The sequence below is a fragment of the Cyrtonyx montezumae genome, unplaced genomic scaffold (genome assembly GCF_038088225.1).
Source record: "Cyrtonyx montezumae isolate F1298 unplaced genomic scaffold, pur_monq_1.0 scaffold_8, whole genome shotgun sequence".
NCBI lineage: Eukaryota > Metazoa > Chordata > Aves > Galliformes > Odontophoridae > Cyrtonyx > Cyrtonyx montezumae.
In genome coordinates this window covers 13,950,516-13,977,471 of record NW_027072089.1, presented here as the reverse complement: position 1 = coordinate 13,977,471, position 26,956 = coordinate 13,950,516, and the positions used below count along the sequence as shown (strand labels likewise).

The following is a 26,956-nucleotide window of genomic DNA, read 5'->3' as shown; positions in this document are numbered from 1 at the left end:
TACTTGCATTACTCCATCTAGTATGCCACAAGAACTGGTACTAGGCAGGGCTTTGCACAGATCACACCACAACAAGAACTGGGTATTACTTACCTTTACACCCACCCCCTTTTGCTACAGATAAGAAATGACAGTAAAAACATGGCTTGCTGATCATCACCACTGTTACCTAGCAGAAGGGATGCAGATCTGCTGTGGTGCTGACAGTGGCAGAAAAGGGTCTTACAAGGATGAAGAAGAAAATGCTTTATTAAGCTCCAAAAAGATGCTGGGACTTTGTTACCTATGCCTTTTCCTTCACCTCTAACGTGTTTCTTCCCAAATGCTATAGTGCTGTGCTAGATGATGGAGAGAAGAAAGCCTCAGAAGGAAGGAAAGGGTCTGCAAAGAAAAAAACAGCCAGAAAGAGGCAGAATCAAGCAAGGCCTCCTGTTTCTATTTGATACTTCCCCACACTAGCTCAGGGTAGGTGGCCTACTTAAAGAAGAGCTGAAAATACTTTTGCGTGAAGGAAGAAAAATAGTATGAGTTAGGACAGCAGCCAGGCTTCTTTTGAAAGGCCCCTCGGCAGGAAGGCAACAGTATGTGAATGAAAGATGGTACTGTAATGTCAGTATGTGTTGCTCTACTGGGCAGATGTTAAAACAACAAAAACTACCTAAAAGTCATACAGTCTGGTGTTCTGGAGTTGCCGTTTGTCTCATCCAAATGCACACATAATCCGGTTCTGGTTGGAGGCCAAAGAAGTGCCCCACAAAATATTCCACTTATACGTTTACTTCGGAATTTTCTTTTTAGCATTATTTTAAAGTGTGGATTATATTCTGGCCTACAATCAGTATCCAAAACAATTTGTAACTCAAATGTAACATAATTTTATATATTAACATAGAAGTATCCAGAGCTTGAGGAGTTCTCATTCTTCTAATTGATTCTCTCCTTGATATGACATTTTCACTCTTTTTTCATCTATTTACTTTCCCGATGCCTACTCATTTCTAATGGTTAACCACATTTTAGGCAGTACACCTACTTGTTCAAATTCTATTTTCTATTAAAAATCTAAATAAAAGTACTCTTAAATGAGTCTAAATAAACAAAATTTCAACCTAGCAGAAAAACAGCATCTGAACCAATCCCAAACAGACCAAAGTAAGCTGAGGCAAAATCATGCTTAGGTAAAATTAGAATATTTTCCATATGAACTTTATGCAAGTAAAGTTTATAGATGCAGATTCAATGGTGAATTAATAGACATATTAGAAGTGTAACTCCCTTACTTTTTGATGACACTGTCATATTGACAAAGTGCAACAGATCTGTTGACATGCTCACACTGAAGTTCTATTTCTACACTACAGAACACTTTTATATGCGTTCAGAATATCATTTCAAGAGATTGGTAATACTTTTAACCTTGCTACAGGTGTGAAATCTGATCCTGCAAGCAGTTAAATGAAACATCTTCATACATGTGAGTAAGGATCCTCACATGCATTTGCAATTCTGGCTCTTCAACTTACTTGCCAGGAGTTAATGGCTGTAGGTACAACTTAACAATACTTCAGTATGACAACTGTATTCTTTTGACTACTCAGTGGAGTAACACTACACACACATCTCCTATTTAAAATAAAAAGGGGCAGATAGCAATACTATGCGTGTTTGCAAGTAAAAACAAAAAAAACCCAGTCACTTCTAGATCATCAACGGGGCATTCAAATCAGAAAACAGTGGAAATATTGCCAGAATTTTCCATTTCAGATGTCCTATATTAGAACTTTAATTATATGTTACATATAATATATGAAGTACTTTTTTTTTTTTTTTTGTCTGGTAATCTCCATTTCTCTAAAATATAAGTAAGAAAAAGAAAGAAAATTCAACAAATAGTTCAGTAGATTATTTTGACTAGACTCGCTATATACAATGGGATACTGCTGTGACCTCTGGACTACAAGATCGTTTATATCTAATCCTAGAGTAATATGCTCTAATTCTTCAAGGAAGCAGTCTGAGAATTTGGCCAAAGAATCACTACTGAATAAAATCTAGTTTTCCATGACTGTATTAGAGTTATTAAACAATAAGGAATGCCACAATGTAAGTGGTCAAACTCATGACTTTCTGGAGAGAAAAGGAATATACCTTTCTATGCCAGTAAATGTGAACATTGTGTATAAGTTTTCAGTAAAATGGAAGCACCTTTTTCACTTAAACTATATTAATAATTCACCATTTAAATATTATTATACATTTCATAATATATTTTCCTGCATTAAGTGACAGAAATGTGAAACCTTTGAAAAGTTTCATGTAAATGGTCCATAGCTATGTTGATAGAAATGGAAATGTGGCTCATGGCTGGAATCATTACAATATTAGCATTTATCAGACCCTGTTTCTTTAGTATTATTGGACAGATCATGGATTTTATTCCTTACTAAATACCAGTAAAATATGAGACTGCAGAGATAACTGTATTATACTCATTCTTAAGTATTGATCGGTTAATGAGCACAGTAGTTTTAGGCAGTGATAATCCAATTAAAAAGTAGCTATGAAATGTACAAACCTAACAGAGGTGAATAATTTTCTTCAGTTCAGTAGCATAATATAGTTTAATGGGGCGGCTTATAGGAGGGAGCAGTTCTACTCCCTTCGTTTTTTTATAGTTTCAGCTTAATAACTGTTTCATCCTAGACTCCTTGACTCAAATATATATATATATGACAAAAACACACTGTCATTTTTCATGGAGAGACAGATAGAGAAATATGTAGATAAAAAAAATCTTCAAACTCCTACTGTCACACAAAACACTATGTCACTGTCTTAAACATTGTCACAATGGAGAGAGATGTTTAATTAGTTTAGAACCCAATTTACAGCAAAGTTCCTACTCTACCACAGCAGAATGGTGTCTTAATAAAATTCATTCTGTTTGTTTGGTAAAAGTTCAACTGTAGATATTAATGTCAAAGATCCACTTAATGACAGCTTATTGTCACAGCTGAGCAGTGGATTTAAAAGACAGCGTCAATTTTTTTTTTCTATATGTAAAAAAGGAAGTTGCACATTGTATTGCTAACTGTTATGGTGGGAAGCATACTGCTTGTGCTGTACAGTTTGTAAGAATTATCTAAACTACATTTTTGAATTCAAATCAGATACTTGCTTCTCTACACATTCATTGTTATTCTAGTAATTATGGTTAAGTTCAACACTTCCATTTAGAAATTTGTATCATACAAAGGAAAAATGGAGGCTTTCCATAGAAATTCTAAAGACAAATAGAATCAAACATCAAATTAATGTTCCAAAGCCAAATCATCCTTTTAAAATCTTTGAACATGCTCATGAGTAATCAATGTATCTTAAATCAGACAATGTATTTAGAACTTTGTGAGTTTTCCAGGAAGGTGATACTTTCACCAAGACCTGACCAAGATGCTGACCAGAAATCATGTATTAGTCCTTCTTCTCTCAATGAGTTATCATCTGTCTGGCTGGGATGTTCTGGAACTAACAAACAGGTGCTGATCTTAGAACAACAGATTACAGATAAACAGAGCTATCATTTAACATTGGTGATGAACTTGCTGCTTTTGAAAACTAACTATTTTCTATAAAGTGGTCTTAAGTAAACAGGATTGTTATGTGGCCTGTGCATGTGATGAAGGATAAAATTCATACGAACTATTCACTTACTTAGAAGTTTATGCTTCAAATTTACATATACATAGGCATTTCAGTAATAATGCATTTGAAATAGTTTCCTCGTTTTTTTTGTTGTCGCTATTTTTTGTCATTTTGAAAATATAATTTCTAAAGAATGTTTTAAGGCAATGGACTCTCAACCAAAATACAGGTTTCTGATTTTGGCTCTAAGTCCAGATTGTTATGTTGGCAAACTCCCACAGGCTGCCCCAGCTCCTCTTAACAAAAACCAGTGCAACTTCCAAATTTCAAAGTAGGGAATAATACTTAACCCAATATTAAACACAACACTGGGTCTTAATCTAAAAGATTCTGAGCATTTTGGCACAGTTTCAAAGAAGCATTGAAACATGGCTTTCCTGGACCTGGACCAAAGCATTCAACATCTCTCAGGATCAAGCCAAGTGTCAGTGAGATGAAAACCAATACGGATGGTCCATTTTTATTACTTATTCCATGCCTGATCCAGAGGGGTAATGAAAAATTCTCCCAGAAAGTACTGAGTGTCATCATGTGGGTACTCAATGTTTCTTGATACTTCTGAATCCTGAAGCAGACTCCAGGAACAGAACTGGGAAAAAAAAATTCTACGAAATTTGGTGTGAAGAATAAAGAGAGGAGAAGTAAAAGCAAACAAAAAACACAACAAGGATACTTTTGATATGGAGAGAGCTTCCATCACAGCATACTGTATGCCTTTATAAATAAATTCCCAGAAAAGAAGTAATTTTCCCCTTATTTTGTATCAAAATAATTAAATGCATCATTGGTGATCTCAAACATGTCTACCCACAGCATCCCACAGCCTTTTGCATAATGAATCACATCTGATTCCAAAGTGACCATACTGCAAATCCCCATCAGGAAATTAAGTGCAGGCCAGGGAGTGGTACTAATCACACAACCAGGCAAGACCACAGTTGTCCAGCTTAGCTGTATAACCTTTTTTTCAGAACAAACCAGCAAGTTCTTCCTACCGAGTGAAGCTTCTGGTAGAGGCCACACGCATTGCATACATATCCACCATTTGCATTCTTTCGCCAGAGAGAGGTCTTTGTGGTCAGGCAATTGGCACAAAAAACACCCGAGCCTCTACGTCTCTGAAACAGGGAAGAAGAAGAAAAAAAAAACAGAAAAAAAAACAGGTCAGAGGTGAGTCACATGATCTGCGGAGTTAGGACAAATCAACACAGGAGTTTTGTCTCTAGACTGGCAACAATGACAGTATAAACCCACACTGCCCATAATGAGGTCAGGTTCAATTGTGCTTAATAGGCACCACTGATTTTCATTATAATTAACCCTGGAGTGATGGATGAGGTGTGTGAAACACCAAAGCCTTTTCAGAATAACAGCTTTAACTTTTTGAACTTCAGGTTTTGTGCATTTAATGATGGTTTCTAAACAGCAAATTCTGAAAAACCACTCTGGAGGCTGACAGAGAACATTCTGTAAACTTCTCCTGTTTTGTTCGCTGTGTTTCACAACAGATTATTTCCTTTCTGTTTGCTTGATTTTAAAGTGCAATCGGTAACAGGGATCCTGAAACACCACCATGATAATTAGTTGCAGTTTGTATTTGCGTCACACTAATTCCTTTACTAGAGATTATACTTCATTAATTGAATACACGATATTCAGTTCCAGTCGTTCCCACTCACTTCAGAAAGCAGAGTAAGAGCACAGATTTCCCTCAGCCTGCTAAGAACAAGGAGTAACCTCTGCCAAATAAATAGAAGTACAGTATGCTCAGTGAGACCTCTTTTGAGCTTTACCTGAAATCCAAGAAAACAGGCTCATCAGCAAACAGACATATTTATTTTATTCAGGCAAAGAAAGGCATAGCACAACTTTCATAAATACCAACTGATTTTCAATCAGACTGAGCTGTGCATTCATCAGCTTTCATAAAGATCCAAGAATATTTAAAAGTAGACAAGTTTATGAGTATCGCTCGTTAAATTCTTTCTGCAGAGGAATGATTTTATTAAACCTCTCATTTAAATAAAAGTCAGGCTGTGTTTGTGGGCACAAATACTAATAAGCAGGAAACGGAACTCTTCTGCTGAAAAGAAAATCTGAATTTCAACTCTGTTCCCTTTTAGCAAAGGAAAAAAGTCAGTAGGAAACCTTCAGCGTCAAAGATAAGAATGGTTGAGCATAGGGAAAAACAGTCGGGGTGAAAACTAATTTTATTATAAATTAAAAATTACTAACACTATAAGTCAAAATTTCAGGGTTTCATAAAATTTAAGTAATTTATTTAACTTCAGTCTATACTGTAGAAGACCAGTGTTCGTGCCAAAAAAATACAATGGTTATAATTGTACTCTGATACATTTCAAATGGAAAGCTTTCTGCAGACATAATTTTGGCTTCAAGACTGGAACACTTTCTTGGCATTGAAAGGGCATTTGATTCATCGGGTGTTTCACAATGTATCACTAAAAAGACCTGGTGAGCAGCCAGTTCCCTATAGGGTAATTTTTCCATCCAGATGCAAGTGCTATCAGAGGCCCTCGTCAGCTAAACTAATTATGATCTTGCATTTGCTGATGCCTGCTCACTCTAACATTCGACATCCTCCATTAATCATCAATACAAGGAAAATGAATGAAACGCAAAGAAACGAGGGCTGGTAAGCTGCACAGCCATAAAAATCTGAAATGAGTGCAATAATTTAACAAGATTGGGGAAATGTTTTTAGCAAGCACAAAGTCAGGCTAACAATTGCCCTTTTAAACTAAGAACACAATTTCATTAGTACAGCAGGTTGTGCTACTTTAAGGTGTGTGTAGGGGAAGAACTGAATAGCAGCCGATATCCTTCAGCCAACATCTAACACTGCATTCGGAACAGCGTTCACTGGGAAGATGCCTTTACCTACCAGTAAACTGGAGCTCCTAATGCTTTCTGTGGTTGCATACCCCAGCAAAACTTCACCTGGCTGCTGACATATTTTCCTTAAGAGTACAATGAAAGATTCACTAAATTAACCCCAATTTGGTCCATTTGAAAGGCGAGAAGTTTCCAAGCGGAAATGACTGTATATGGCCAGGATTCAGATACAAGCGCCTAACTGTTCCTTTCCGTTCCTACTTTTTGTCTGTCAGCCTATGGTTTCTAAGTGTGGTATATTAAACAAGTAGAGTCTTAATCTGAATAAGTCTTTCCACCCTTTCATTTCTGCTTGCACTACTTGAGTTTTGGAAATAGGCTCTACAAAGTCATGGAAGACTTTTAAAACACAAAGCTGGTAGTTTTATGGTTTATACTCCGTATTAACATACACCTGAATGGTGATGGAAGAAGTAATAAGACTGAAATCCTCACTGAACCATATGGAAATAGTATATATACGTTTAGAACATCGAGAAAAGTAATTTCATTTTCACGTTTGGTTTTTTAGAGAAAATATTTCATTCATTTTAGAAACACAGTTCATGGGTAACAGTTGCAATGGATTAATGCTGACAAGAAGCTCCTAATTATCTCACACTAAAATATCTACGTACACCAAAACTGAATATTCATGTTTGTTTATTACACACAAACTATTTCTGTTTATAAGTCCAAAGCAGTTCAGATGGACACACTTCCCTAAATTTATCTTTCCTCACCCTCCTAGTCTCTTATTGTTGTGTCGTTTCAAGACTGTACTGGATAAACAACAATTATTCCTCAGCCTGTCTGAACTGTTACACATACTAATGAATTAATAATTAAGTCATCTCTGGAAAAAAAAAATGTTGGTATTTTGGTGGGCTTTTTGTTTGCTAATTTTTAAACAGCTTTTTATAGTGGAGATGTGTTGTTTTAAAGTGAATTTCCAGAGTGAACATAACTGTGGCATCAGAGCACATATTCTTGGCTCCCAAATCCCACTACCAGAGAACTGGCCTGCTTGTCAAATATATACCTGAGACACGTTGATCATCCCTCTTAGAAAAAATGTAAGCTCTTTTTAAAATCCTACAATGCCTCTAGTTCTCTTCTCCTAAACCAACACAGTTTCTTAAAAAAAAAAGAAAAAAGAAAAAAGTTTGGCCTTTGCTTTACGTATACAGAGTTCTATAAAGGTTATTAGCAAACAGAAGTTATCTAAATAGTTATTTTTTGTCCTAGAAGTTAATTAGTGATGACAGTTCTACTTCATGAGTCTGTTTGGCTTTGCATATTCAGCTTTTATGTTAGTCAAGAACAACGGCCAATAATGCTAGTATTTTGGGATAGTCTCACAAAGTAGCAGACATTTGAGCTCCAATTCAGCAAAATCTGAACAACAGCAACAGACCACAGCCTCAGTAAAACCCAGTCATATGCTCAAGAGCTGCATTACCAACAAACCCTGGCCACCATTTTAAAGAAATATGGAACCCTTTGCTCTTTTTCAAATGTGAACAGACTTAACATAATTAAGGAATCTCTTAAGATCAGCTCAGAAAAGGCAAATCTATGAAACTTATCAGAGGAAGGCTTGAGCCACAGTCTCCAATCAATGTCACTAGCACTAACTGGAGGTGTCAATGAAAATTTCCCTTGTATCTTAGGAAGAATAAGCCTGAAGGCTGTGAGTAACTAAAATATGTATCTACTAAGTCAAGCTTTAATCATCTGGAGCCTTGTAACCACTACATTACAATCACAAATCCTGAAGGGGCTAGTGTAGTTTCTCTATTTCCATTCCAACTCATGGGTTTGGGCATTTAACATCACTGTTGTCTCAAATCACACTGGGCTGGAATTTGGCACAAGCTCTTCTCAGCCCAGATGTAACCTTACTTTTTTGTTGTTGTTTTTGTACTGAAACTTTATTTAAATCAGTTCAGCTGTTTATAATTTGGAGATTTGCCAAAATTGGGGTGGGGGTAGTGAGAGTGGACAGGGGAATTTCAAGTTCTTCATATAACTTTCTAACAAATCTACAGCCATAGTGACCTCACGCTGGGAAAAATAAACAAAATATGTGCACATTTTAATATTAGTAGAAGAGCAACAAGTGGATTGTTATTTTTATATAACTAAGCTAGGAAAGCTTGCAGTTATTCACTGAACACGCATTACAGATCTCTCTACTGTTTTCCCTCAGTAAGAACCATACTGAAAGCATGTAATTGCATAACAACCCTTGATATGCAGAATATTTACTCACATTTTGTATGGTTTCCTATCTTGACCATTTCTAATTGAACAAATCTGAAACCTGGTATACACATCATCAGGTCTGAATGGGTAATTTTTTTAACTCCTTGAATGATTTTCAGTAATTTTAAGACTTAATTTAAACAAGAGAATTATCAGTGATTTTTGCTAGCCAATGAAACAACAGAGAATATTGTGAGAAGTTATTCATTCAGGTATATTGACAGTAGCAGGACATTGTTTTTCATTAAAAAAACAACCTGGTTTAGATTTTAAAAACGATGTCACACTGTTTATACAGTATCAAATTTTGTAGCCATGCAGAAGCATCATTGCTCCCTACAGCAATACATGAATACTTAAAAACATACTCAGATAGTTATTTTAACAGAACTTCATTTAGAAAAATATATACTACAAATGCATAGACAAAGACACTGCTCAAAAATGGTGGCTTTTTAGAAAGCTCGACAAAATGAGAGTGCCTGACACTCTTCTAGTGCCAAATACATTCTCTTTTCAAAATTTCTGCCAGACAATACTTTTAGAAACTCAGGCTCCACAGGCATCAGCCAAGCATTTTTCTGACATCATTCTTCCTTGATTTTGGACACAACAAAACTTGTCTTTTGTTGATTACTTTCACTTCCCTGTCAAAAAATGATGATATAATGAAGCATGGATGGACCTTTTGAGCATCTCTGGCTTTCCTTGTGTGATAAAAATGGAGAACATTGTAATTACAGGTCCAGAATATATAGTGCAGACATCATAAAATCACAGAATCATTTGGGTTACAGGGGACCTTAAAGAGCAGCTAGTTCCAACCTCTCACCACGCCCAGGGGGCTGGAACTAATGATCTTCCACTAAATGAAGCTTTCCAGGTCCACATCCAACATGGCCTTGAACACCTCCAGGGATGGGGCATCCACAAGTCCTCAGGGCAGGCTGTGCCAGGGTCTCACTACCCTCTGAGTAAAAAATTTCCTCTAATATCCAGCCTAAATCACCTGTCTTTTAATTAAAAAACACTCTTTCTTGCCCAATAGATGTTAACGAGGATAAGCATATGCCTGACCTATTTTCACGGAGAAGTTTGTGGCCTCACTGAGAGCACTTGCTCTACACGCACTCTGGCCACAAGGAGGTCAGAAGGGAAGCAATGAGAAGTCTGAACAGAAGTGGTTCAGCGTAAGCCAGGTGACCCCCAAGATTTGGGACAAGCTGTAAGTAGATGGCCTCCGATCTATAATTGCCAGACTGCTGCCACGAGGTCCAGAAAACAGACGCTCTTGGTTTCATCGTGTTTGTACTGCTGTGATTATTTTGGAGTTTCTCATTTCACACCCACTAGGACTTTCCAGGTTTTGTCCACTACTTGCCCTTTTAAGAGGCAGTTGTGAGTTCCGCTGTTTTGGAAAGGCTGAGATTAACTGAAGAACTGTGCGGTAATGCAGCATCTAGATGTTGAAGTGCTACTTTCTTCAGTTTAGAATGAGAAAATAAACTTTTAGCCCTCCTTATTTTTGGCTGCAGAGGCATTCAGACCTTTCTGAAAGTGTTTAATCAAAACGGCTTTCTCTCTTAACTATGAAAATAGCCACAACTATGTCCCTGTAAAGTTCCACATTTTAAAAGTTTAGTTGCTTTTGCTGTAACTTTGTCAAAATTAAAAATAAAGTCACTGGGTTTTCTTCTCTTCGTAGCTTGGAAAGCTTTCAGGAATAGGCGAAGCACAGCAACTTATAAGCCTCAAAGTGTAAGCTGTCAGAAAAGGTGAAATGCATAAGGCAGAGTGTTAAAGTGGATCTTGTTTTCAACCTCAGTGATGAGTAAAAAGATGCCTCCTGAAGTCAATTTAATATGCCAAATGCAATGTCTTTGTCTAAAAAATTTTCAAGAACAATCACATTAGAGAGTTGTATTTGAAAGACACATAAGAGGTTAGGAAAGGCAAGGCAGAAAAAAATAGAAATGCCAAGAGGAAAGCTAAAATTACACACCTTGTTCACATAAAAAGTTTAATGCCGTATTGTAACAGCATCTTTTATGATATATGCTGCATCACAAAATTTTAATGACAGGAATCAGGGGGTTTTTAAAGAGTGAAAAAATATCCCTGTAAATTAAATATTACTACTAGCTCAGCCTTTCAGAATTCTAAATCTGATCCCTTAGGGAGAATAAATATTTACTGTGCATGTAAACTGCAATTATTATTTTTTTTTAATCAGCAGCAAAAATGCAGATGAGTATCTTCTGTCCCAGCTTTTGTTTCATTTGCCTGTAGTTTGTAAAGCTGCCTCAGAGACAGTGGCACTTCACTGCCAAAAAAAAACCCAAAACAACAAGAAAACCCACCAAAAAACCCCCAACAATACAGACGCTGAACTCCAATATCTTTGACTTAACTAAGAATGCAGAATTTTGTAAAATATTTGATAAGGATGTCATGATTGCTACCAAAGTAAAACAGCTGCTCATCAAAATGAACAATTAAATTAAGAACTACATGGATTTGCAAAAAGATCACAAAATCAATTGTTATTGAATCTCTTCACCACTACTCCCTCTCTTAAGCTGCAGAACACCCAACCTTTGCCTCTGAGCTGGAGCAGACTCAGGTTAGACATCCACTCTCAGACAGAGCCTAGGGTCCCCAGGCAGGAATTCACCATCATAAGTGATCACAATACATTTTCCAATCAAATGTCATTGCGGTATTAATTTTCATTCATTTGAGCACTTATCTGTACAAAGTATGCACTTTGCAGTGCATCTCCTTGTTAATTCACACAGAGATGGAGGGTAATTCAGTTTCCTCCTCATGATTTGCAATGGGGAAAATATGAAACAATAAAACCATTTGTGCAGTTGGTGGTGCCTGATTTTTAAGCATTATATGTGAAGACTGTATGTGATCATTTGCTGGTCCAAATGCATACACAGGCCAAATAACCAGGCTTGAGATGTTTGTAACGAACACTGTGAAATATTTTCTGGTGGAAATCAGAAAATCTGGTGGAAATCTGGTACTCAGAGAGTTAAATATTTAACTGTCCTATGCAAAGTGTGACTTTTTGGAAAGCAGCTTCCTACAACAGCCATTTACTAAATATAATATATTTCCGCGGCCTGATCTTGGAACTCACACAAGCTGATCATCTCTAAAACCCTCGCAGTGCATTAAACACCAGCGACCGCACTTTGACACGATCTCACTCCTGCTGCATTTTGCTACTGACTACCAGCACTACGACCCAGACCTCCACAGAGCCAAACAAAAAATGAATTTGTCAAGTTTTATTCGCCCTAATACCACATGAAAAAAAAGCAAACCATCATCTTGCATTTCATTATCAATAATGATGACATTTTGCAATAACCGAAACCTATTCAAGAGGAATAGAAATTCTGTTTCCCGTAGCTCACCGAGTCGATTACACAGGAAAGTACTGTAATGGGCTGTCCCCCCTCAAACAGCTCACGTACTCGACTTCCTTCTCAATTACCAACTTGTCTGCATTGCCATCTGTAAAAACGAACACATACCTTGTGCTGCCAGTTTCTGCTCTTGCACTTCCATTAGTGGAACTGGCTGCAGCTGCTCGAGAAGAAAGCCCCGATTGTCTTTGTTTCCCAAAACGCGGCACTGCTTTTCTGCCTTCCTTGTGCCTATCGACGCAAGGAATGCGTTATCTCTGCTGAGGTGTGCTCACAAGTATTGGAACTACGGCCTGACTAATTTGTGTCCTGCCTCCTCTTTGTAATTTACCACCTAACGCAGCAAAAAGTTGCAAGCATCTTCACCAAAATTAAGATGTTAGGATCACAATGGGTTTAATCAGCCTTTTTAGGAACTGCAGTAGAATTTGCTAAGTTCCTGGCTAAGCTTCTTCCCACATTTTAAATCAAGTTGATCGCTGGAGCAATTTTAGAACAGAACTTAACACGAAGCAATTAAAAATAAGGCTAACAAGGGATGTCAAATTTAGGAATAATAGCTTTCCTTACAAAAAGAAAAAAAATAGCTGGAGTAGATGGATTAGTGTGAGCAAGCTGGACACAGGGAGCCTGGTTCGGGAACTGTGATCCTTGCCTGTAAACAACATAAACTTTCCTCCACTAGCACTTGCAGAAAGAGTCTCATGCAGCAGACTTGGAGTGGCTGCCTGAAAAACCAGCGCCTGTTCCCACAGACCGCTGCTGCTTTCCGCGCGGTGTGCGCTTCCCAAGGAGCCGCGCTGCCGTTAGCGAACAAACCTAGAAATGTCATCATGAGCCTCTTACATTTTTCTAAATTACAAACACTGCAACACGTTCAAAATTAGACTGCTCTTCTTCTGATCAGTAAATGTGCAGAAATAGTATTCTCATAACAGCCCTAAGCACACTGAAAGAGACATCGAGAGAACTGGAAACGCTTCTGACTGTTTCATTTCTTGGCATAAAGCGAAAATATCCAAGCCCTGCTGTCTCCAATAGGGAATCTAAATCAATAGTTAGACTTTGTTACAAACAGACTCACTTTCTGAGATAAAGAGCCAGTTATGAAGGTGCCTAAACATGGAATTAGGTGCTTAAGTTTAGGCACTGATACTGGAGGATTTATGCTTAAGAAGGCACCCCAAGTATCCCTGCTTTCATGAAGTAATCTCACTCATCAGCCAAACAGATAAAAATGAAGCAAAGATACGTCCATATTTCCTTAAACACCCCCCCGACTTTGACATGGTAGAAGAACCAGACAGCATTTGCAGATCTCAGCTAAGAGCCAACATGTAACTCTACATATGATAGTAATTGAGGGTCCCAATCCCGCAAGTGCTCTGCTGTACGAATGAGCACAAAGCTGCTGGAGTTCTCAGTTTCTGGCATCTGTTCCCACTTCCATAGAAATCAGATGGGCAAAATTAAGGTTTGAGGGGAAAAAAAAATCACAGACATTTAAAAAACATTCCCTGACCTTATTAAAGTCCACGTGATCTCTATTTATATAGAAAATGGCTCAGAAAGCCAGCAGCTGAGAAGAGGAACTCTCATTTGTAGATTTTGGCTGAGAGCTGCCAAAATCAGCAGGGGAAAGGCTCCTCAGGGGTAAAAATTTCAAAAGCCATTAAGTGTCTTAGAAGCCTCAGTCCCACTGACTTTTGATCACCTACATCCTCCCAGATTTGCACCCCCAATCTGGAAACTACCCTGGAAGAACAATTTCTATATACACATTACGAAATGAGGATCTGAAGTTTTAATAGAAGTCTTCAGGAATCCAAGAGGATATATCAATTAGGTGTCTATTTCTTGGTGAAAACCAGTGAGGTTCACTTACCTGTTACTTGTACTTAAGAAAAATTCCCCTAAGGACCATTAATTTTAATTAAAGAAGAAATATAACAAGAAAATGTTTCACATGGGCAGCTATACCTTGCACACTTCTTCAGGAACTGAAGTAACTATAATTTCAATCTCACACAGTTCCCTGGAGAAAACTGTTACTAGGGACGGATACAAACCTGATCCAAATGTCCACCTATTATTTTCAATAGGCTTATAACTGCTCTCGTACTGCAGATCTTGTTACGTGCTGTTGCTAGAATGGCTTCCATTCAGAAAAATCAGCATTTGCCAACTCATACCACACAATTACCATAGTTATTTCCTATTGTAAGCTTAGGGAGAAACTGTGGTATCCCAGATACCACGGTGTGGTAAATATTGAAAAGCAGTGGCCTTTTTATAATGGTCATTTTCATCTAATCCAATCTGTTTCAAACACTCCCTGATAACAAGACAATAAGGCCGAGGCTGAGTCTAAATGGTTGGTTCGGACACAATGATCTTATTCTCTCCTGTGATCCCACTTTTGGCACAAATACTTGATGTCTTCCCTTTTGATAGCCTTAGGAAATAAGAATGGACCAGAGCAGTCATCAACTCCACCGCGTTATAGGGTGGTAAAAGGATATTCTGGGAAAGTAAAAAAAAAAGGTGAAAAAAACCCAAACAAACCAGAAAGTTCCTTTGCAGAGGAGAATCCAGTGAAGGCCACAAGTGTGACTACCTGACTATCAGTCCCATCACAAGGAGTGGCTGAGAGAGCTGGTACTGATTAGCCTGGAGAAGAGAAGGCTTAAGGGGATCTGGGCAATGTGATCTAGCTGCAGATATCCCTGCTCATTGCAGGCAAGTTGGAGCAGATGATCTTTAAAGGTCCCTTTCAACTCAAAGGATTCTATGATTCTATGATCTTATCCACTTGAACCAATCGATATCTTATGGGAAGAGTAAAGAGTGAGCCAGACTCTTCTCAATGGTGCCTAGTGACAGGACAAGAAGCAAAGGCACAAACTGCAACACATGAAATCCCATTAGGACACAACAAAAAAAGCTTTCCTGCTGTGAGAGGCTGAACAAAGAATCAGGCTGCCCTGAATAAAGCCTTCAAATAAATAAACCCTGGAGATAGTCAAAGCCCAGTGGGATGCAGGCCTGAGTACCCTGCTCTGAGCAGCGGGTTTGGTCTATGTGATCTCCAGAGCTCCTCTCATCCTCAGCGATTCTGTGAAGCTGCTGAACTACATGGAATTGTACTGTGCTGTGTAAACTGGTCCTTTTTTCAACCAACATTTTTTTCAGTGAGCTGCTGCAGACTGCTTGTGACTGCTGCTGCTTGTGACTTATCTGAAGTATTAATTTATATCCATTTCAGCCTCAATTTCTACTCATTTGTCTTGAAAAATATTTCAAATTTCATGGCTATAAATGTATTAATTAAAATAGAACAACATCCAGACTGAATGTTACACATTTTGATCTGTAAAAGTATACAACTACTAAAAATGAAGATACCTACTTTCAAATTCCATGCTAAATAATTTCAAAATGTTTAGGAGAAATTGAATCAATTATCTAATGTAGGTTTTGCAAAAAATATTCTCTGCCTTCTCTCTCCCACTGAGATTGTAATTGCTACTTGTAAATGAGACTCAACATAGGGTGTTGTGTAGTTTTCCTTAAAAATACCATTAAGATGAGAATAGAACAACTGTTCTATATTTTGGAGACATTTCTCCTTAAATAGTGTTTATGTACTGCAAGTATCCCTTCCATAAACAAACCAGGTCTTTGGAACAAGTGAACACAATCTCTGAAGAATCTTTACCAGCTTCTATTTCTGGTATATGATGCACTGCAAATTTTAGGCCAACATGGGCATATGGTCTCCTAGTTTGATAGGAAACATTTCATGGAATTCAAGACAGAGCCACAGCATAATGACTGAAGACCTTAAAATCTGATATAACGTAAGGTTCAACAGAAAAGGAAAAAAAAAGAGGTAAAGAAAAGAAAAACAAGTGTTTACTGCTAAAATGCTAGAAGCAGCAGCAGTGTGCAAAAATATAAGAAAGTGATTGTAACTGGTCAGGATAAAGGAATACTTTGAATCCCTTTCTAATCGAGCTTAACCTCATTAATTTAAATGTCCTAGCTATGCATTAATCTCTACCTTTTTTTTTTTTTTTCTGTGAGGAGAATCACCCAGTTAGGAAATCAATTTCTTTTTAAAACAAATAATAAACTATATTTATCTTAATAGCATTCATGAAAGATTTTCTGTCTTGGCAACCCTAAAAGCTTGTACGCCCTCTGTACTTTTTGTACTCATTCACCTCAGCAGATTGAATGCTGAAACTGCATAGCAGTGATTCCAGCGTCCCTAGACTAGCTTTTATCTCACCTTGAAAAAAGCAGTACATAAACTGCTTAAGACACCAGCTTCAAAATCTGCATTGTTACAATCACTCCTTTCCACCTACGGATTTCATTTCTCCGAAGCAATTATTCTTATTGCAAGTGATGGGGTGAATTTACTGCTGGCGTCAGTCTTGTAAGTGGCATGCACTTGCCAACAGTAGTATGAGAGCAAAACATAGCAGGGATTTCCATCCTAAGTTCTGTACTCCGAGGAAGAAATGTACCCACTCTGCCTCACACTCAGTTTTATTAGTTCAGAGTGTGGCAGACAACTGGAAAATGGCATTCGAGCAATGAAGCAATAAGCTGGAACAAGAGGCACAGTGAAATCCATCCTGTAACCCCTCAGTTAACTGATTTTTCACAACCTTTGGAGGCCTCTTAAATGAAGCTAAATGCACAGCAATGCCTTGTAAAACAAGCTGCCAGCTCCCCTTTGCAAGTGGCATGAGCTCAATTGCCCCACAGCTTTCCTTGTGGGCAGCCATGGCTGTACCTATGCTATAACAGGAGAAGCAAAGACAGCGGGGTTGCCTAAAAGTGGTCACTGCATATGTGCAGGGCTAGGAGAGGAACTCAAAGACAAGTTGTTTGAGTCTGTTCTTCTGATCAATACATCAGATTCTGCTGTGTAAGAAAAAAATAAATAAATAAACAGTTTCCCTTTTACATTACTTCTACTGCTTGTATCACGATTCACCTGATTTTAGCAAGACTCCAGAGGCCCATGTACACAACTCTGAAATAAAAAGAAACCTCTACATGCTGTACAAAATCAGAGCTGCTACTGGTTAACAGGCTATACTCAAAAGTCATTTCTGCTTTACTGGCAGAAAAAAAACAAACACCTTGACACGCTTAAGAATTCACTTTTCAATATAATTCGGGTTTTCCTTAACAGAGACTGTCAAATTGTTTTCCCTCTCTTCCTTTATCACCTAGTGGAATCTTTAACAGTGAAAAGGAAAAAGATGTGCACCAAAGAAGAACGCTTTATAATGACATGACTTTCTCTATGAGGAAAAAAAATCCACTTCATCAGCATCTCTGCCAAAGTCTCTCTTTGAGAAACTGAAAAGAGAAGGAGGCTTTATTTCCTACAGATATTTTATGGGAAACATTTTTTGGTTCTGTGTCATGGACTAGGATTTCACACCTTAGTGGCGAGTCATATGGAAACGGACATGGCTGTGGAAACTTCATGGCTGTGAAACCCTGATAGTAAAATCAGCAGGAAGATGAGGAAGGTGTGGGGAGCACTGAATGACTAATGCAGTAACAAACTCTGGACCCATTGAGGAGATTTTGGGATGGCTGCCAATGCTACCTGCCTACGACCAGTATTCTGGGCTCTCTGAAGAAGACTTTAAATCCAGGCATGACACACAGAGAATACTGCTCTTTTGAATAATGTCAAAATAAGTGAATGTGAAATGTACGTATTTTTATAAGAGATCCTTTCAAAACCAGGTTACATTTACCAATGAGTTATACCTATGAGAAAAAAAAATCCTGTAAGATAAATAACAGGCCCTGTTTCCTTTATTAATAGCAGGCTGAGTTAATGAGAGAACAACTTTCAGCAGTTATTACAGAGCAGAGCAAAGCTAAGCATCTTAGCTATGACATCAAACAAATCTGTGTTTTGCAACTAACTATTCCTTTCCCAAATCAAAGAGCAAATGCTTTCCCATTTCATACCCAACTGCATGAAGCACAAGGACAGCAAGAGATGGTAGAAATCAGTAAAAACCTACAGAACTAGCAATGACCTGATACACATGTATTAGACAACAGCAAATATAGAAAACCAGCTGCACCCAGCTTCTATTTTGCTATTCTACGTTTATTTCTTGGCTGATTTTACAAGGGAATCGTCACTATCTACCTCTGGAGGCCTGGCACATGTGTGGCACAGCTAGGGCAGAAACGGGAAATGTATCTTCAAGATGGTCAATGTACTTCTGTATTTCAGGACCAATAGCCCTACCACCGCAGTACAGAACACATGCATAGGTGGGGCATGGATTCCTACTACATTTCAGTGATTAATGGCCTCAGAATGAAATACAAGTTTTCTGCTGAATGTTGCGATCTCCCTACGAGTCTGGCCTTGTCTGCTATCTACTCTCTGAGTGTTTGGAGCATCGAAAACTCAGCACTGCTCACACCATTAGAGCCAGGTACCAGGCACTCTGAAGCCACCGCACAGCTGGTGCAGGTTAGGCTGTAGCACCAGGCTGCAGTCACTAGAGGGTACTGTGAGGGCACCAAAAGGGTCACACTCCCACTGCAGGGAGCAAACGAAAAAATTGGGAAACCCTACCAGTGGGAGCATCACTTGACAACAGCAAATAGCTATTTCCAACTTAGATCTGCTTTAAAAAGGCCGAATCTCCATCTCCTCTTTAAATGGGAAGTATTGGCACTCAGAGCGACACATGCTACTAATAAGTCAAGCAACTCAGGGCTTTATGGTTCAATTTTAACACAGTGCAATCTGTGGGTCATGAGTCACACAGCCCATTCTTACGCAAAAGGCCAAAGAGCCACAAAGAGAAGAGCAAGAATGGAATTCCTATGGTTTCAGTGGTGGTTACTCACAGGAGGCAAGATGGGGATCCCCTTATTTATGAACAACACCACATCAGGCAGCAGGGCTATTTAAGCAGTAAGGCAATACAAAAAGGAGAGGAAGGAAGAGCAACAGAACTTGATGCTAAGAGGCAACCCTATGTTAATAAGTGAAGAAACAGAATAATTAAGGCTACACTCCTCAATCACCCCTTGAAGGAATCTTAGCCACTACTTCTAGCTCATCCAATATGCGCTGCTATTCTATTCTGCATAGAATATAAACTGCCAAGGAATCTACTGCACATTTTTCAATATTCTGCTATTTTTAAAACACATAACTCTTTTCAGGCACAAATATCCCTTCATGTGTTACTGTGTACGCATGAGTTTCTGTGCTTTGCACAGTGGAGCAAAAAGATATGCTGGGTGATGCTTGTGTTATGCTCTTAAATTCTACCAGATTTCAGTAATAATTCTGATAATCCAGTGCACTCCAGACTTTACTGCTCATCTTTCCTTTTCCATTTCTTCCATTGGCCAACCAGCTGATGGGAAAATGGGAATAAAATGTCTGTGCAGTGGATAGCTTGAGACACAGAAGTGGACAAATAATAGCATAGCTGGGAATATCAAGCAAAAATGTTAACATTAACTAGGTTTACTTTTCACTCAATTTAAATACAAAAAATTTAAGTAAGAAGTTTCTGTATTTTAGACTCAGCCAATTTGGGCCACACTGAATGTTAAATAAACTATTATTTAATCAAATACAGGCATATTAGTCTCACTCCTGCTGACAACTTCAATTAGAATATTTTTGCTTCATACAAAAAAAAAAAAAGAAAAAAGCTCATGATCTTTAAACTACTATGGCTTCTGCACAACATCTGGTTACAATTTTTTATATATTCAACCATCAAACTTCTATCTTCACAAAATAGTTTACTTGAGATTTGTTTTAATTATCCTGCACTGCAAGCTTCATATGGCTTTGAGAAGGGGGTGAAAGGATCGCTCATGAAGCAGACAGATGCAAACTGAAAAAGACTGCACACTAAAAGATGTTTTTGAAAACATTTTTAAAAAATGATAAAAGCCTTTCTTTCATTGCCAGGAAACAAGTGCTACTTTAACTGTTTCATTATGCAATACTTCTTAGTTTATTCATTAATGATTTTCATTTTTTTGTTGGATTCTAGGATTACGGTAATCTTTCCTTGTACTTTCATAGAAGCTATGCAAGTTTCAAATATGCCTTTCCTCTTTTTCTCGCCAATGTCACTGTGGGAACACTGTATTTGAAAAACTGCTAGTTTACAACAGAAAACTTAGCGAAGAAAGCATCTGAATGTGATAAAGTAGAAATAAAAATGAATTTTATAGCAGCAAAGGAAGGCCTTGCTCCTAAAAAAAAAAAAAGTTGTGCTCAATTTCAACTATGGGAAAGATCTAATTTATTTTCATAAGCCTATTCACCTGTGTAAAGTTAAGCACATCCATAAGCTTTTGTAAGATTGGACCTAAGACAAAAATCAAGAAAATGCCTGAGGTTCTGGTTTTATTAAATGTTAGAGACTCAGTCAGCCAAAGGGACATAACTGTGGGTTTCTCAAATGGTTCTTTGGGTGCTATACCAAATCAATGAGTCACCACTACAGATAGAAGGTGTTTGTCTTTACATGGTGGAATCATTGCAAACGTTGGAGGATATGAAACTCCTTATTCATTAATTTGCATTACATGTATGGATTAATGATAAAGTAATATGAAAAGTTACTATTTATTTTATGAGGTAACTGCTTTGAAATTCAGCAAATGTAACACGTTTTCCCGTTTTTCAGTCAGCACCCATCATTCTCAGATAGGATATTCACCGAAGCTTCAGGGTTTTTTTTCTTTTTTCTTTTTTTCTTTTTTCTTTTTCTTTTTTTTTTTTCCTGGAGCTTCCTTCTATTGCAAAAGCATGGGAAGTCTACACAAGGAATGTTATCTTTTAGGTGGGTCTAACCAGATCTATCTAGGGTCTAACCAGAGTTTATCTATGCAGATGAGTGTCACTGGCCCCAAGTCTCAAAAGGAAACAAACCTTTTCGAGACAGATACCGGTACCGGAAGAATATACACAGCTTCTTTATTGGATTTTTAAATGATGAAACTTCATCCATGTACTAAAGAGGGTCCGAAGAAACAACCTGACTTTGGTTCTGGGTGATATTCTGGGATTAAACCAATGACAGAGTCACGTCTATTTATCAGTGACCATCAGCCACCAATAGGTCAACACGCACGCAAAAAACCATCAAATTTTTTCGATCCATAGCCAAACATCAAAATAAATCTAACCTCTGGAGCCTTCTTAGTTAGAAGGACTTTTGAGCTTTAGGCTGAGCCTGACTTTCACTGGGGCTGAAAGAACTGATAGAGTGGTTTCTCTCAGTAACAATAATATTTGACATTGCTTGCAACCAGAAAAATGAAAATGTGCAAGAATGCAAAACTCCACCAACTGTGCTGCTATAAAGCCACTGTTTTTCAGAGAGTTGGTTGGCACTGAGCGTGATGATGGAGAGACAGTTTTACTTTACCTGAAACAGCCTTTCATTCTCATTTTCAAAATCTAGAGGCTGCACAGAGGTAGTTGGGACACGAGGAATGTGACTGTCTTCCTCCATTACAGCTACAAGCTCAGCATATCAGCAAAAGGACTTGCTGGGCTTGTGTGGATTAAAGAGAGGAAACATGAATTGCCACTGTCCTCAGTGACAAAGCCTGTGAACAAAGGGCTTCAGTATTCCCTGCCATCTTTTATTTCAGGTATGAAGAGCACAAACGTGACTGAGAACAAAAGGAAGCAGCTGGTGAAGTGATCTTTTGCATATGCACCCTCTCAACACGCCATTCCAATCCACAATCAAAAGGTACATTTTTAGTATGGTGGAAATTTAGACACATGATTTTGATTAATGTTAATGCAAGTCGTGTGGCCAAATCCCTGTACGCTACTTTGGGAGTTTATTTCAAAACTGAAATATCATTAAGGTTGCAACATAAACCAAATAAGGCTAGGAAATGACACTTCATTAGTAACCTACTCATTACGAGTACGGTAGGTAACCCACTGCAATGTTGTGGTACTATAATAAAGTGACTTAGGTGTTTATATACCACCACTGTCAACTGGCTAGAAAAATAAGGTAAAGACATCCAGACACACTAAAAAATGGTTAGTTTCTACGACTAGATACATAACTGCTTTTGAATATTTAGTTGCAGTATTGAAAGGGAAGATTCATAGAGATACTTGAAGTCTGGCACATTTTTTCTCTTAATAAACTTATACCAGTGAGCAGTCATGCATAATGCAAGACAATATAAAGGAAAAGAGGAGCTGAAGGGACCAGGAAAGCGGACTGAGTTTCTGTTTAGTCCAGCTGATAGGAAAATATAAACAAAGTACTGGTTTTTGTTTTCCCTCTTGCACTAAGGTATACTCCAGATCTTTATGAATATCGAATGTGTAAATGAGGAACTCAATAGTGAGAAAGAGTATCCTGTGTGGGTGAAGAACCTCTGTCCCCAAGGCATTGCCTTTGCTGATGACTGAAGGTGTACTTTTATGTTCATTTTCTTTATTTTTGTTCTGCAGAAAACTGCCAAGGCAGATTTTTTTTTATTTCTTGGGGTTGTGGGCTAACATTTTTCATCTTCTTCTACATCATGTAAAAGCCCATGGAAAGAACTCTCTAAACTCTTTCATGGAGGCAAGAGGAGCCTTTTTACTGAACATCAGTAATAGCTATTTAAGAAGATAATGTCTGTGAACCATAATCTGCAAAAAAACACTTTTACCGTCTTTGTAGTGTATAAGGAAGAACATCCTTGTGTCTGTACAGGTGTGAATGAAGAATGGAGGGGAAAAACAGAAAAGACATGAAGTGGGTGGCTCTAGTCAGGTGGGTACTGTACAAGGAATCTTACAGGTCTACAGTACAAGGAAGTCTTACAGGAACAAGTGGGAAACAGATCTGTCTCTCCATGCCATCACCAAAACCAAGTGTAATTAAAGATCCCCCACAGAATTCAGTCATTTATGTCAGATTCAGGATTTGCACTGGGGATCTCAAGTATTTTGTGCTGGCCTTCTGGATGTGAGTTACCTTGTTGCTAGCAGTGATTAATACAAAAAGATTCAAAGCTCTTAAAAACTACAAAACAAAATCTGAGAAAAAAGAACTGGTGCTTAATGGAAAACTCTCTGTGCAATAAGTTGATCTTTGTTACACATGTATTCTCTTTTCTGCCTGCTATATTTCTAACAAGTTCCGGAGTTACATGGTACTAAGCTGAATTTGGCTAGCAGTATGTAATCTTACTTTATAAGCACACTTTGTAGAATATGAAAAGTGCAAGTTCACTAAAATGATCAAAGTATGAAATAGATTTTTTTCTTTTAAAAAGTAACTGAGCGCGTTTTATATACCAAGGGTTTTTTAACGTTACATTACCTTTAAAAGTGGATTAGAGGAAAACTGTCTTCTTGACTTAATACTAGAAGCAGGAGTGTGTAGAGAGCTCAGTTTGTCATTTTTTTTCCCTTCTAACTTAAAGAAATGTGTGAAGTTCCTAGGGCTCTTCAAAATGACCTAGTAATTGAGCCTGGTTATGGTCTCATTAATGTGCAAGTTTCATTTGTCACTGTCTTCCTTTGTGGATTATGTGCGTTGATTCATCAAGACTTGTGACACCTGGTTTTCATTTGCTCTGTTTAGTGCTTCTTTTCTAATCAGTTTGTATGAGGCTGGTGTAAGAAGCGGTCTGAAAGTAAATGGTACTGGCCTCCTGAAAATGAGTCATTTTCAGCTTTTTCATTAATACTGAACTAAATTACTTTTCCTTCTCTTTTCATGGCTTTTGTATGCTTTTCTTTTAAATATGTTTAATAACATACTTGCTGCAACTACTCATTACACAAAAGAAGCACACAAAACAATATACACTTAACAGGGGAGATGTACGTCTCTATGTCTGTTCATGATTAGAAAAAAGTAATTGATTTTAATTCATGTAAATGTAAGTGACAAGGATAACACAGACAAGATTCTCTCTTGATGAACTACAATACCCTTGTTAAGCTGTACAGTTTAATAATGAGAAGTTCTCATTTAATTTTCCCTCTGCCTTAGTTCACTTTTAAAAATACATATCATTTCAAATATTTCCGTTGTATGTGTCACTGGCAAATGCCAAAAATAGAGAAAGAGAGATCTGATAGATAAAGTATGACAAAAGTTTCACGGATAATTGCCTTCACATATCCAGTTCAGCTCTCATCTCTCCTAATTAGCCTCATTACCATACCTTAAGACAGACCAGCAGTCACTCAAACTCCCTGTTTTTTCTGTCAAAACTACTGCTGACAGGCAAATGGACAACACATGCAGTAAGTCTGTTCTAGACTATTCTTTTACAAGACTAGCCTCCAGCAGAAAACAAAACAATAGGTCCTCTATAAATGTATAATGAAAGTATACACACAGTGTGTGAACATTTGATAAATTATGGCTCTGTTCATAGCTCCACCATCACTTAAAATGATGACTATAAAAAGATCATTCTCATACACTATCATTCTTTAGCATAGCAAAGAGATCAAAAACTGTGCTGTATTTCACTATGACTGATACTCCCCTTCAGAGCAGCCTCACCACAGCCACTGTAAAAAATCACTTGAATATGGTAACGTTTGAATACATTTGTGCAGTTCTGCTTTTAGCATATCCACATTATCTCAGGAAGCTTTATTTTTGTTGTTTACAAACTGTGTTCAAACGAAAACACAACATCTCATTGCTCATATTCATTTAAAATTAGGTCATAAAATGCGTCCTCAGAAATCTGCAAGAGTTCACAGGGGCACTAGGAATATTTCAATATTGAACTCTTGTTGCTATCAGAACATTACTCTGTATAATAGAAAGCCACTGACATGCTTCACAATGCCACTGTTGTTCTAGTTACACATTATATTATGCGAAGACTTCAGACACATGGCACTTGGTTTTCATTTTCTCTCAAATGATTACAAATTTCATTGTGTCTAAGATCTAACAATTCAGATATTTTTTTCTATTACTACCTCCTGCTAAGTGGTACAGGTTTTTTTTAGTGATTCACCGGATTTTCATACTGACAGTACCACCAATAAAATAAAAAAAAGCATGTTTTGTAATTTTCATAAGAGAAATTAATCACTTGCTGTGTTGCTCACTAAGAAACTAGGTAGTACCCTGTTACTTGGTGTGCCCCTTCTCCAGACTGATCCCCAGCTCCTCAGCGACAACCTTTCTTGTGATTTTTTCTTTTGTACCATGCAAGTTGTGATGCGATCCCTATAGCAAAAAACAACAACAACAAAAAACAACAGCGAAATGGATTTTCTGCACTTCGTAGTTTGGGGAAACCAACAGTTCATTCAGCGTGACTGAAAAATACCCTGAAGGCCAATATTTACTAAGCACGGCACACACACAGGAGCCTTGTTAAAAATCCACAACAAATCTCTCATTGCAAACAAATCCAGAGGCTTGAGAACTGCTGCAACTGTTGGAGTAATGCTGATCCTGACAGCAGAAAGCTGCTTTTTTACCAGTCTAGCAGCTAGCTAGATGTCTGCTGGCTTCTCACCAAGATTTCACTATTTCAATTTCTTCTCTTCAGGATTTATTAGGTGATGAATATATAGCAATCTATCAGAGAGATAAACAGCATCAAATTAAGGTAAGGCTGACACATCCAGGCACCCAGCACTCCGAGAATGGCAGTAAACAGCAACAAACTACTTACTGCAAACAGGCAAATACAGCCACATGAAATTAAACTTTAGGCTGAAGTCAGATACTGTAAGGGAAAGAAATGGGTCAAAGAGGGCTTCCAAATAACAGGAAATACTTTCAGCTTCACACATAACGCTTCAAAATGCATTTTTTTCCCCCTTCTTTTGGAGAGTGTAGAAAAAAGATGAAAACATCATCTATTGGAAGAGCAAAGTATTAAAATGAAACACAGGGACATCGATGTGTGAAAAGGAAAGTTGCACAGGAATGCAGTGCAAGTAGGGTAATTGAGGACGTTATGTACACATTCCACACTGTTCCAAGTGTATGAGTGGACATGTTTGAGAATAGTAGTCTCCAAAAAAAAAAAAAGAAAGAAAGAAAGAAAAAACAACAACAAAAAAACCTGAGTCAGTTCCACTGCTGCTGAAGTCGGCTTTTTGTACTCAGCTCAGCAGCACAGCTCACACATACACTGCCCTGATGCTGCTGAGCCAGGAGCCAAACTGCAGCTCTGCAAGATGAGCTGGTGGGCACAGTTCCACCAGACCCATAGGGCTGGAAGAGCCTTCTCAGTGATTTTCAGTGCTGCAGACTTCGAAGCAATTTCATTTTAAAGTACTTCACACTCCCTTTCCTATTATGGATGTAAGTATAATTAAACTCCAGAGCTTTCAAAATTATGAAGCTCTTGAAATACATATGTAGAATCTCCCTTTCAAATATTACGAGCCTTTAACAAATACTGAGTATTAACTGATATTTCCAGTACTTCCTGCCTTGCATTTCTCTTTTTTTTTTTTAACAGTGCTTAAATTTTAACTGGAGTGTTAGCTCTATGTTATCCCTGGGTTCTGAGTTGCTTCTCACTCACAGGGAAAGGAAAAACAAACAAAAAAACAATGTACAAAAAAAAAAAAGAGAATG

General features: G+C 37.8%; 1 protein-coding gene across 8 annotated transcripts in view; it reads right to left on the bottom strand.

Moving 5' to 3' along the window:
- TRPS1 (transcriptional repressor GATA binding 1) overlaps positions 1-26,956 on the bottom strand; it is a 210,711-nt gene that overhangs the window by 6,088 nt on the left and 177,667 nt on the right. For all 8 annotated transcript variants that reach the window (XM_065752470.1, XM_065752475.1, XM_065752477.1 and 5 more), the window contains one exon: positions 4,698-4,820. In XM_065752470.1, the coding sequence (XP_065608542.1) occupies positions 4,698-4,820 (123 nt within the window). The remainder of the gene's footprint in view (positions 1-4,697; positions 4,821-26,956) is intronic.